This window comes from Emydura macquarii, unplaced genomic scaffold (assembly GCF_026122565.2).
Source record: "Emydura macquarii macquarii isolate MOO-44397 ecotype Brisbane River unplaced genomic scaffold, CSIRO-AGI_Emac_v2 contig_2205, whole genome shotgun sequence".
Taxonomy (NCBI): domain Eukaryota; kingdom Metazoa; phylum Chordata; order Testudines; family Chelidae; genus Emydura; species Emydura macquarii.
The window spans coordinates 21,626,119-21,638,229 of record NW_027132342.1 but is presented as its reverse complement, the minus strand read 5'-3'; the positions used below and the strand labels follow the sequence as shown (position 1 = coordinate 21,638,229).

General features: G+C 42.5%; 4 protein-coding genes across 4 annotated transcripts; 2 read left to right on the top strand and 2 right to left on the bottom strand.

Annotated features, from left to right (window-relative positions):
- Positions 1-765: 765 nt before the first annotated feature.
- On the bottom strand, positions 766-1,220 carry LOC137160827 (histone H2B 8-like). Its single transcript, XM_067559693.1, has one exon. The coding sequence runs from the start codon at positions 1,191-1,193 to the stop codon at positions 813-815; it is 381 nt and encodes a 126-aa protein (XP_067415794.1). The 5' UTR covers positions 1,194-1,220; the 3' UTR covers positions 766-812.
- An 8,061-nt stretch (positions 1,221-9,281) lies between these two features.
- H4C16 (H4 histone 16) lies at positions 9,282-9,693 on the top strand. The gene has a single exon (XM_067559690.1). The coding sequence runs from the start codon at positions 9,321-9,323 to the stop codon at positions 9,630-9,632; it is 312 nt and encodes a 103-aa protein (XP_067415791.1). The 5' UTR covers positions 9,282-9,320; the 3' UTR covers positions 9,633-9,693.
- A 565-nt stretch (positions 9,694-10,258) lies between these two features.
- On the bottom strand, positions 10,259-10,754 carry LOC137160823 (histone H3). Its single transcript, XM_067559687.1, has one exon. The coding sequence runs from the start codon at positions 10,733-10,735 to the stop codon at positions 10,325-10,327; it is 411 nt and encodes a 136-aa protein (XP_067415788.1). The 5' UTR covers positions 10,736-10,754; the 3' UTR covers positions 10,259-10,324.
- Positions 10,755-11,575: 821 nt separating this feature from the next.
- On the top strand, positions 11,576-12,094 carry LOC137160822 (histone H3). Its single transcript, XM_067559686.1, has one exon. It carries the CDS (start codon positions 11,618-11,620, stop codon positions 12,026-12,028), a length of 411 nt encoding a protein of 136 aa, XP_067415787.1. The 5' UTR covers positions 11,576-11,617; the 3' UTR covers positions 12,029-12,094.
- Positions 12,095-12,111: the final 17 nt, after the last annotated feature.

Below are 12,111 nucleotides of genomic sequence, written 5' to 3'. Positions count from 1 at the left end.
AACCTACGTTGATCAGTAGTAATGACAACCGATCCCCATTTTCTTAATACTCAAAAATGGCGAAAACACTCTCTGTGCAGAAGGAGTAACTTTCAGAAAGTTATTAACTGCATAAAATAAAGTGTTTTGTTGGACATACACGAATAGTCTATAGAAAGAGCTCTGTAATCAAAGCAAGAGGGAATAAACTCTCCTGCGCTGTAAAACAAACAAAACAACTGCTTATTTCCAACGTCTAGTATTCAATAAAAGACTGGGGAGCGTTCCTCAAATCAGGAACCGGAGGAAAATGAAAGTGTAATAAATCAAGTCAGTTTAGACTTCAAAGATTTCTTATCCTGGGTTACCTGCTTGCTCTGCGGTATGTCAACTAGGATACACACTAGAGAATAATATCGAACAGACTTGCCTTCGGTCTCGGCCTGAGGGGGTGAGGGGGTTGGAGGGACTTTTGAAATCCACACACCTATATGTTTTAGCCTTCAGAAGACATTCGTGAGAATATGCAAGTTTTAAACCCCCCTTTTCTTACTCTGAAATCACTAACTTTGAACAGTCATCCTTAAACAACCCCCTTCCTAAAGCTCAAATTAAATAAAGTGACCTAATAACTATTTATCCAACCATAGAAAATTAGTAACTGAAATAGAGCAAATAAAGCTCTAGTTAGTGCAAGTTTTCATTTTCAGACAGACATTCTATACACTATTTATTCTGTGACCATAGAAGAAACATTGTAATAAAGCTCCTTCATTGAGAGGATGGGTGGCTCTTAAAAGAGCCTTTAGATTATAGCTGACAGTAACTGGAGTTTACTTGGAACTAGTGTACTTGGTGACGGCCTTGGTACCCTCAGACACAGCGTGTTTGGCCAGCTCCCCCGGCAGCAGCAGGCGCACCGCGGTCTGGATCTCCCGGGAAGTGATGGTCGAGCGTTTGTTGTAGTGAGCCAGGCGAGACGCTTCTCCAGCGATACGCTCAAAAATATCGTTCACGAAGGAATTCATAATGCCCATGGCCTTAGACGAGATGCCAGTATCGGGGTGAACTTGCTTCAGCACTTTATAGACGTAGATGGAGTAACTCTCCTTTCTGGTCTTTTTCCGTTTCTTATCTCCTTTCTTCTGAGTCTTGGTCACAGCTTTCTTAGATCCCTTTTTGGCAGCAGGAGCAGATTTTGCCGGCTCCGGCATGTTAGCAGCGCGTCGATCCCAGTACAGCCTAACAGCAATAGCAAGCAAATGGAACAGCTGCTACCCTTATATTTATAGGGAACGCATGCAAATAAGTAGCTTTTGCCGTCTGATTTCCTATTTGACACAAGAAACGAATGATGTCAGCCCCTGCACATGCTACTTCATAATTGGTCAGCTTCGGAGACCATGTCACCATTGGTTGCTCATACTAATTTATTTTTTCCGCCAATTAAAAAGTAAGTTCCCAACCAATAGAAGCAATAGTTGGAAATGTTTCACTCTAGACGTAGTCCTATCACATAGCGTTTAAAACCATCAAAGCGAGAGCCAAACTGAAAGTCGAATTCAGTAATGGTTTATATTTGTTTCTATAATGGGGGAACACACATCCCTATAGACACTACTTTCAATCACCTATGATGATCATCAGCATTTACCCTTAAATTAGTAATGAAGATAAGAGAAAATGAGGATCTTTATAATTAAAGATTATATTAAGATTTGTGTTAAATTATACAAATGTACTCTAAATAGTGTATTTGTGAAAATATCATTATAAAGTTCCTATTTGCTTATCAATAATCCCTAAATTAAATTAATCCACTTCAGTGATTACTTTTTAAAATTGTGTTTCCCTCTCTCCTCTTCCACACTAGCCTGAATACTTTCCAGGGGATCCAAAATTCACCTCTAGTTCTTTCCTTGTTTGTCATCACTAATAATTATATGTTCCTATAGGCCAAAACCATAGCCTCAATTATAGCTGCACATCCCCTTTGTAGGGTCATGAAATCACACAATTATAACTGCTATCAGAATTTTCAGATGAGATAGCACAAGTGCAATTAAGAAAATAATTTGGACTGTGTCATATTCATTATTGTTGATGATCATTGAGAAGAAAAAACAAAATATAAAAACAGGGTTTTTTAGAATGAATGATGAATTTAAAGTGATGGCAGTTGTGTTAAAAAAAACCTGCAAACTGAACAAATTTGATGTGGAAATATTTGAGATGCAATAAATATCGAATTCCTTTATAAGAACAATAGGTGAAATTAAAATGACAAAGGCCCTGATACTATACTCAAGGCCACGGGGGTCTGCCTGTGTGTAACTCATTGCAGGACCAAAGATTCAGGGAATATCTTGCTTTATTGAAATCAATGGGCTTTTTGGCCTTGACTTCAATGGGCCAGAATTTCACCTCTCATCCTGCAAAGACCAAAAACTTAACTCTATGCTTTCCTATTGCCTTCTGGTGAGTAAAATTAAATACATTCCATGTGCTTTCGTGATACTGGCTTAGTTAGACATACTTAGTATCTTCATTTGTTTTACATGAACTGCATGTATCATGTAAAACAAAGTGAGATTCAAGACCTTTAGATATGACTAATCAAAATATAAATTTGTTTATTAAAATCTAACCAGAATAGCAGTGATAATAAAAATAAAGTGTAAATTCAACATTGAATAATATTGTTATTAAGAATAAGAAAATGTAATGATTTAATACAATAATCAAAGTATTTTCAAAGTGGACATCTATATTTTATTATAGAATTGTGGGGAGTTGATTTTATACAAATATGTATCCTTTAAGTTTAATGAGTTGCGTGCTGCTATTCTGTACTTTCAAATCCAAAAGTTAGAGCCATTCAAGTTTTCAGTTAAGAGCTGTAACAATAGTTTCGTCTATTTTATCTACTTTCTCTACATTATAAATTACATTTAAATTACTTAGTAAAACCCACTGCTGTTGGAGTCACCTGTTTACAATTAGCAAACAGAAACTGCAGAGATTTAACATTATTATTGGACTATGCAAATTTCCCTTTCTTCCAGCCCGATTTTCTAGTAAACTAAATTTCCTTAACCACAGTAAATCTTCATTGCCCAGATAGTTAGTAATTTAGCTTCATGATGCAGAGGGGTAGTGTCAGAAACACCTGACTCCATTCCAACTGAAGTTAATAGAATGGGATTTTTACGTTACTGCAGTTAAGCCACTTCTCAGTGCTTTTGAGGAAAATCCCACCAAAAAATCATTAAGTGATGTTATCAATCCAATATTCAGTGAAAAATCTTATGTACAAACTGGGGTTACTGTTTCCATCACCTTTCTTTTGTTTTATTTATATAGTTTACAAAGTCTTCTTGAATTTGAAAATATTCTTGAATTTCATCCTGAAACCCCTTATGCTTAATTTTCATAGAAATAAACCCATTTACTCCAGAAAGCTTTATGCTTACTGTCTTGTTTTGAAAGAGAATTTAAGGACATATAATAAATGTGTCTGAGGAAGGCGTTGTATGATACCATCCAAAATTATAAGAAATGCTGAAAAACACAATTTATTGAAGATTCAACACTTCTGCCCCTTAAAATAAGGGTTGAGAAAACCTCTGTGAAATTTTTCTGGTGATTCAAGGAAAACAGGGACAAGCTTAAAAATCTGAAAATGCACAAAGAAAATGTGATACTAACAAATTATATGACAAACATCTTTTAATTTATTTTAATTTCTGTGACACCCTTAACCACCTCTGGTTATATTTATTTCTATGTTTATACTGTAAACTCTTGGGAATTATATAAATAATCCATCAGTAGTTTTACAATTTGTAACTATTAAATATATTTTTAAAGTGAAATAACTATTTTCAAAGGTAAAAGGCAAGTGGGATTTAAAAAACAAAAACAACAACAAAACCAAGCAAACAAACTTTCCTATTTATATAACAAATATACATCTTAGTAAGGCAGTAATTCCCCTCCCCCAACTCTTTCTACTCCACTTTTTTATTTTTATTTGTAATTATTCTTTTAGGTCACGTTACTGCAACTTGAAAAGAATGAACTGGGGAAAAAACAAACAATCAACAGCAACAAAAAACAAAACAAAACAAAAGAAAAAAACAAGAAGCAGAGATAAAGAAAAATAAAAGCACTGTATTTCATGACTGATTTCAAGAAAATCATTATCACCTGTGATTGTGGTGATCGGCAGCCAAATGCTGCCCTGGGAGTGAGCCCAATCTGCTCTCCCACCTGTGAGGTGGGTTTTACTCTGTCTTACTGTGCTAGTTTAGTTGGTTCGTACTGGAGATCCATCATTGCTTCAACAGGGCAGAGGGGTGGCTGGATTGATCACCCTAATTGGGAGCTAGGTCTGACACCCCTTGGCATGGTTCTTGCTGCTGGTACAGAGTCTCTTTCTATTTGAGCATTCCCTCTATGTTTGCAATCTCTTCCTCATTTTCTGCAGGGCACTAGTCACGTTTGCAGTCTGAACCAATGCACAACATAGAAACTGGAATTTTTGGAAATGAAAATGGAAACCTCCAATCACGAGCAATAGGTGGTATGTCTGTACTGTTGATGCTGCTGGTGACTTTGTCCCTCTGAGATATGGTCTGATATAATCAGACATCTATTGATGAGTGTCCCTTCAAGTATAGACTTAAGGTCCTTGCAGCACTTTAACGGGTTAAAAGCCTGCTTCAGCCTGATACACTTTAGTTAGGGGTTTGCACACTTATGGAGTTGTATTAGGGCAAACTTCCTTAATGTAGTTAGGATCTAGCATGGGCACAGCAGCCTTTACAGGGAGGGGAAGGAGTGACTTCACCTGCATGGAATCCTTAATGTGACTAAGACTTTCACTCTCTTCTGCCTAGAGATGTTTAACAATTAACAGTACACCAAACAGAAATGTGCATGCACTATACATTTCACTGCCAAGCATGTGCTTGGGCTTAATGGCATAGTCGATGCTCTCTCAGTTACAGGTCAACAGATTCAGAGCCCTGATACTGGAGGCCAAGGAAATGCCATAACAGATACCGGCACACCTATGGAATCTTGGTTGCTAGAAGCAGGATCTCTGGCCAAGGGAGCAGGGAATATCACCATGTACCTTTTCATCTTAGACAACAGTGTTTGAAGAGTTTCAGGAGGGCTGAGGATCTGGCTAAGGACCCAGTTTATACCAGACTCCCAAATTTGACTGTTCATGGTCTTGCTATAGCTAACCAGTTATCCATGGTGACGTTTTACTACAAGTCGGTGGGTGGACCTCTCTCAGGGATTAATGATCTGCAGGATCTGGGAGGGTTGGGCCCAGTCCGCTGGGATGTGGAGCAACGTTAGGAAAGCCGTGACCTTGCAGGTCCTTAAGCAATTAGTTGAGTCCTTCCTTGGGTCTATTGTTCAGGTTGTGAGGCTGTACTCTTCAAGACAGGCTTTAGTATTGGCTTTCTTCAAGGCCTTCTGGGACAGTGAATTGTTCCTTTCAGCCCAAGGAAACTCTCCGGGGAAAGCTTTCAAACTACAGGCCATGTAGTGGGAAGGTGATTCTCTATGGCTCAATGCTGCAGGTCAAAAACCTATCAAATTGGGGTTGGTGAGGATGTTGGTCTGCACACCTGTGGTGAGGGGGACCTATGTCCTATACAGATACTGCAGGCATATGTGTCTCAGTGGCCATGCAATTAGTGTCCCCTGTTCCTTCATGGTAGACCGTTCTTTCCTAACCAAATTTCAGTTTGTGGGAGTGTTTAGAAAGAGGCTATCATTCTTGAACTTGCCACTGGGACAGGAAGACTCCCATTCGTTCTGTATAGGGGTCACATCAGTAAGTACCACAGCTTTTAACCATGTCTGCTTCCTTCCCCACATTTTTCATATAGAATGTATTGAAGCACTCCTACAGCTGGAGATAGGATTTGCAGGCACAGCATTGTGCATTGGGCTTACAAAAGAGAATGTAATTCAGTCAAAGGCTCGCAGCTGGGCCTCAGGCTGGATGTGATCTTGTCTTGGCACAGAAGACATGGTGGTATATGGTGGGACCTGCTCATGCTTATTTGCATGAGTTGGTACCCCATGAGGACATGCTGGACATCATTGTTATCCACATAGAGGACAATGACCTGGGACTGTGCTCCAGAGTTTGACTGATTTGGAAAGCCAAGTAGGATATTGGACTGCTAGTGGATATGTTTGCCTGGGGAATGTGTGATTGCAGATACTAGCCCACAGGGTTTGGTGGACTGCAGTCCATCTGTTGGCCCAATCCTGTTTTTATGAAATAAATGAAAGAACAGAGTCACAAACCACCCCCTCCCCCTGCTTCCTACCAAGAGGCACTTCAGCCTGATACACTGTTCCTTTAATCAAAAGCTAAAACCTCAACTGACTCTTATTGTTCTACCCTTTTAAAATGTTCACTTCAGTCTTTTTAAACTATTCATTTACTGCATATCATTGGAACAAGAGTGCCCAGATTTTTGTCTAAACTATTCTCTGTAAGTCCTACATTCCAGTTTGACATGGTTCCAAATCCTATTATTTAGTTATAATTCAAGTCTGTCTTTACTTTGAATAATTCTACTTGTTTTAAGATTAATTGTAAAACCACTCCACTGACAATTTTATCTGTTGATTTTACCCACTTTCAGAATATTTGTAAAAATCCTATTTTATATGTGCTTAAGTATGAGAAGCCACACTGTGAAATGTAATATACCTACCTAATTGTGAAAGACACTTGCAAAAATGAAATAATGTTTGCTTTAAAAGACATGTGAGCTCTTCAGCTAGGAGTTTGCACTGAGCAATTGGAGTGTGAATGGCTGAGCAATTGAGGTGGGTGTAGACAGGGAAAGTGATTGAACAATTGGTAAGTAAGTAAGGATATGGAAACATGATGAAGAAAACACCAGCCTCACCTCAAATGTTTGAGGGAGGAAGAAAGGAGCGAAGATAATTTTACCACTCAACTGGCGGAAGAAGAGTCAACCCTGATAACTTTGGAGTCAGCCCACTTCAAAGGACAAAATATGATCAGGCTTGCAACAATGTGGGTGATTGAGGATCACACCAAATGCAGATGCAGCATGACAGAGCAAAAACCCATAGACTTACATGAGATCTTTTCCCTATAAAATGGGACAGAAAGATGAAGGCTGGAGGTTTGGGTCTACATCACCACACCATCCAGGAGTACCGATATGCATCAGCAGAACCTTGCTCCTCACCCTCGTGCTACAGTCACTTGGCCAGTGACTACCACGAGCACCAAGAGGCTGGTAAATATAACATCTGTGAGACCCCTATGTATGTTTATCTGTCTCTCTGTCTGTGTATGCCTGTCTGCATGTATGAGTGTGAATGAAGGTACCAGTTGAAACATGTGTCAATGAAGTATACTTTATTAACAAGAGTCTCTGTATTTGCAATCAAAGTAAAGCACAATATTGATATTGTTACAATGTTGATACTCTTTTATTGGTGTTTGCACTATTGATACTATTTACCAAATTTTGTATTCACAATAAATTTGGCTTGTTGCCTTATCCCCTGAAAAAGATCCTGTGATATTTGTTATTTGAATAACACATCCATGAAAAAGGTGGATAGGGCCTAGAAGAAAGCCAACTGGAAAACCTCTATGTGACTGGAATCCCAAAAGGACGTGGTTATCAGCCCAGTGTATAGCTGAGCTTTATTGAGAGGACAGAGTGCACCTCTCTGATATAGGTGCCTATTTGTTCTTGGATGATCTTGGTATTTGGTTGACCAAATATCTAGGTAGCTTCTATGGGGTGGGGTGGAAACAGCCTTGATGATCCTGGTGCCTCCTTTTGGCAGGTGCCCAGTGCCGTAATTCATTGATTTAGGCTCCAGATCCAAAAAGGTAACATAGAGGGCACTCTAAAGGCATCAATCTCCTTATAAGATGGAGGCATTGTGTCTAAACCTCTGGGGGCAAATGAGTACTAAGGGTCAGGCACTATCCTGTGGGAATCACCCCACCAGTGCACTTGATGGTGGTGCTAGCGGGGGTTTGAAATCCACTCTCACCTCAACACCTGAAAAAGGGAGGGATACCAGTGGGAGAGTGGCAGTGCCCAGAGACCTTTCTAGTGTAATTGGCTCCCTGTGCAGTGGCACACCCAAGAACTGGCAAAGGATCAGTGGGGTGTGAATGACTGTGATGGGCTGTCCCCCAATGGGGACTTTAAAAGTAATTTGATTAATAGAGTTGCTGACTAGTTAAAACCCATACACATGTCCTTATTTCATGAGAGACTTTGAGAAAACCCTTATTACCTGTGCTTTGTGAGATCAGCAAACGGAAGACAACTGAGCAAATATACATAGATTGCATGATTTTTGGTAGATTTAGGAATTTTCCCCTGTACATTTATCGAAGTATGTAAAAACCTAGCCCTTTCACGACCACAAACAAAGAGCCTGTGTGTATACTTTATAAGTTAAAAAGAACGATACCGATCTCTCCCCCCGAGCTCCGGCAACCCCCCTTATGAACAAGGAGAGGAGTCTGGTTTTCTGAGTGTCCTTTCTCTAACCATGCAAATCTGTGATCACACCTTGGCTGTGACATCATTCACATTAGGCGAGAAAAGCACGAATTATGAAGCATCCGAGTCCCCCCAGCCTTGCCCCCTTTTAATTAAATCTGAAATTAGCAGATTTTAAAACCCTCCTTTGTTCAAGCGCTGGAAAATGGCGGCGAACGTCGGAGAGGACAGGGATGTGTCAGGGAACCCGATTGGTCATATTTTGCTGCAGACTCCTACTTGCAACGGCGGAAGGAGGCTTTACAGAACCACACAATAGCAGCCGGCCCCCTCTCCGTGGGAAGTCGCGTTAGCGAAAGATTTACCAGAAAGGAAAACATTCAAAGGACAAGTAGAAAAGATAGTGTAAAGAGATTCCTCATTTAACCAGCAGCGCACTGAGGAAGAGAAGCCCAGCACTGCACTGTGAGGAAATATGTGCTTCCAGTGAAGTTATAGGGGTTAATGCTGGCGCTTGGCACAGAAACTCCTAAACCTGTTTTCTCTGCCCCTAGCCTCCTTTGGTAAGACAAACGCTCTAAGGAAAGTGATGTTAGAACTCTTTGCCGGCTTTGCTTTCCGCTGTGTCATCCACCGCATTGAGAGACAATGAAGAGAGGGGGAGGGACAAGGTGCAAATAACCCGCCCTTTTTTCCTGTGCGGTTCTCAATCAGGTCGGACCCTAGGCAATATATTGGGACGTTCTTCCCTCTTTTCTCTATGCAGTTTGTAGCGTAAATCTAGCTGACAACATGTCTGGTCGTGGGAAAGGTGGCAAGGGGCTCGGCAAAGGGGGCGCTAAGCGCCATAGGAAAGTACTGAGGGATAACATCCAAGGTATTACGAAACCAGCTATTCGCCGATTGGCTCGTCGTGGGGGTGTCAAGCGTATTTCGGGTCTCATTTACGAGGAAACTCGGGGAGTGCTGAAGGTGTTTCTGGAGAATGTGATCCGGGACGCTGTTACTTACACCGAGCACGCCAAGCGGAAGACTGTAACTGCCATGGACGTCGTTTATGCTCTCAAGCGCCAGGGCCGTACTCTGTACGGATTTGGAGGCTAAGCCTGTGTCGTCTAACTCAGAAAACTACATCTATAACCCAAAGGCTCTTTTCAGAGCCACCCACCTTTTCATGAAAAGAGCTGTTACTGTGCGAAAAACCTTAAAGGGGTGTTCATGGGATTTTTTTGTTTTAAACTTCTGTTCTCCGTTAATCTAAGAATGTCACTTAAGGCGAGGTGAAGTCTCTAAAACTAGTGCCAGTTAAGTTGCTTTTTCCCGGATACCATTTTTCTTTAAAAGGGTAAGCTAGTCTTGGGCTTTTCCTTTCCACGGTGGTAATACTTGCGTCCCACACCATAAGGGGCTCAACGTGCGGGCGGAGTGTGCACACAAGAACCAAGGGGTTTGTCCGAACCGCGGGACTTAATCCTACTTCAAGGCAAGGGATTTTCAAATTAACCACGGGGAGAGAATGTCACCTGAGTTTACTGCTAACCAACAACCCACCCACTACAGGAAAAGGAAGGGTTTCCTAATGAAATAAAGGATAACCACCCCGCAGCTAGTCAAGATGAAGGGGGGGGGGGGGGCTGTTTCTCTTCCTCACTCAACCTACCAACTACGTGCCTTGCCAAGCCCCTGTAACCGGTGAAGGCAGAGATACAGCTCTTTTCTGTGTGAACGTGGTGGCTCTTAAAAGAGCCTTTGGGTTTTTCGGTGGATGCAAAACCTAATGAATGCTCTTAGGGGCTTTAAGCCCTCTCACCACGGATACGCCGGGCTAACTGGATGTCCTTGGGCATGATGGTGACTCTCTTGGCGTGAATAGCGCACAGGTTGGTGTCCTCAAAGAGCCCCACCAAATAGGCTTCGCTCGCCTCCTGCAGGGCCATAACAGCCGAGCTCTGGAAGCGCAAGTCAGTCTTGAAATCTTGGGCGATTTCGCGGACCAGGCGCTGGAAGGGCAGCTTGCGGATAAGCAGCTCGGTGGATTTCTGGTAGCGGCGGATCTCTCGCAGGGCCACGGTGCCGGGTCGGTAACGATGAGGCTTTTTCACACCCCCAGTGGCAGGCGCGCTCTTCCGGGCGGCTTTAGTTGCCAGCTGCTTACGGGGGGCTTTGCCACCAGTGGATTTACGGGCGGTCTGCTTGGTCCGGGCCATTGTATCTGCGTCCCTTAAAGCTGAAAGATATCTACTGATTAGCAAGCCCACTGACCGCTCTTTATAGCCAATCTCTATGTCGTGATTGGATGAGGAGCTGGCAATTCTCATTGGGCAATTCAAAATAATTTGAAAAGCCCGCGTTATGCACAGAACATTCCGATTTTATTCTCCCCGCTCTCTTCTCCCAGTTTCCACCTCTTTCCCACGGGCTCGTTTAACTGTTTAGATTTCTGTGCACTGGAGCGTGTAGTGTTTAGATACCAGTGTAGTACTCCAGGAAGTGCTGATGTTAAATTCATGTGCGGGGTTCATCCCACACGGAATTTCCTTTCTGCAGCCGTGATGTGGTTCCAGAGAAAACGAGCGCAGATAAGGTGCTAGACAAGGTTGTCCAATAGGTACGGACTGGCTGCAGAAAGGTAGTTAAATGACTGATCGACTGAATTATATTGTAATTAATGGCTCTCATAAAGGCTTAACCGCTTTGTTTTTCTCATTGGCTCCTCACTGAACAGCTGGGAGGAAGGGAGGAGTAAAATTATTTTAAATTTTAAAGACTGGTTTCAGTGCTGGTGCTTTGGTCGATCACATTGCAAATGAAGGTGGTTAAGAATCGTAGGAAAAACTGAATCAGCTGGTGGGGAGAAGACTCTGAGCCAGAGAGCGGGGCGACAGGACGGGACTGGAATCGGAACGTTCTGCGCATAACGCCGGCTTCTCAAACCATTTTGAATGTCCAATGAGATGCCAGCCCCTCATCCAATCACCGCACAGAGTTTGGCTATAAAGAGCGGTCAGCGGGCAGAAAGGCCTTAGCTCACTTTTTTTTTTTTTTTTTTTTTAATTTTCTCTCAGAGTTAAGGGAAATCCTTGTTAGAAATGGCCCGGACCAAGCAGACCGCCCGTAAATCCACTGGTGGCAAAGCCCCCCGTAAGCAGCTGGCAACTAAAGCCGCCCGGAAGAGCGCGCCTGCCACTGGGGGTGTGAAAAAGCCTCATCGTTACCGACCCGGCACCGTGGCCCTGCGAGAGATCCGCCGCTACCAGAAATCCACCGAGCTGCTTATCCGCAAGCTGCCCTTCCAGCGCCTGGTCCGCGAAATCGCCCAAGATTTCAAGACTGACTTGCGCTTCCAGAGCTCGGCTGTTATGGCCCTGCAGGAGGCGAGCGAAGCCTATTTGGTGGGGCTCTTTGAGGACACCAACCTGTGCGCTATTCACGCCAAGAGAGTCACCATCATGCCCAAGGACATCCAGTTAGCCCGGCGTATCCGTGGTGAGAGGGCTTAAAGCCCCTAAGAGCATTCATTAGGTTTTGCATCCACCGAAAAACCCAAAGGCTCTTTTAAGAGCCACCACGTTCACACAGAAAA

What these genes read in the sequence shown, in the direction of transcription:
- LOC137160827 (XM_067559693.1), bottom strand. Translation starts at nt 1,193, where the DNA reads ATGCCGGAGCCGGCAAAATCTGCTCCTGCTGCCAAAAAGGGATCTAAG.
- H4C16 (XM_067559690.1), top strand. Translation starts at nt 9,321, where the DNA reads ATGTCTGGTCGTGGGAAAGGTGGCAAGGGGCTCGGCAAAGGGGGCGCT.
- LOC137160823 (XM_067559687.1), bottom strand. Translation starts at nt 10,735, where the DNA reads ATGGCCCGGACCAAGCAGACCGCCCGTAAATCCACTGGTGGCAAAGCC.
- LOC137160822 (XM_067559686.1), top strand. Translation starts at nt 11,618, where the DNA reads ATGGCCCGGACCAAGCAGACCGCCCGTAAATCCACTGGTGGCAAAGCC.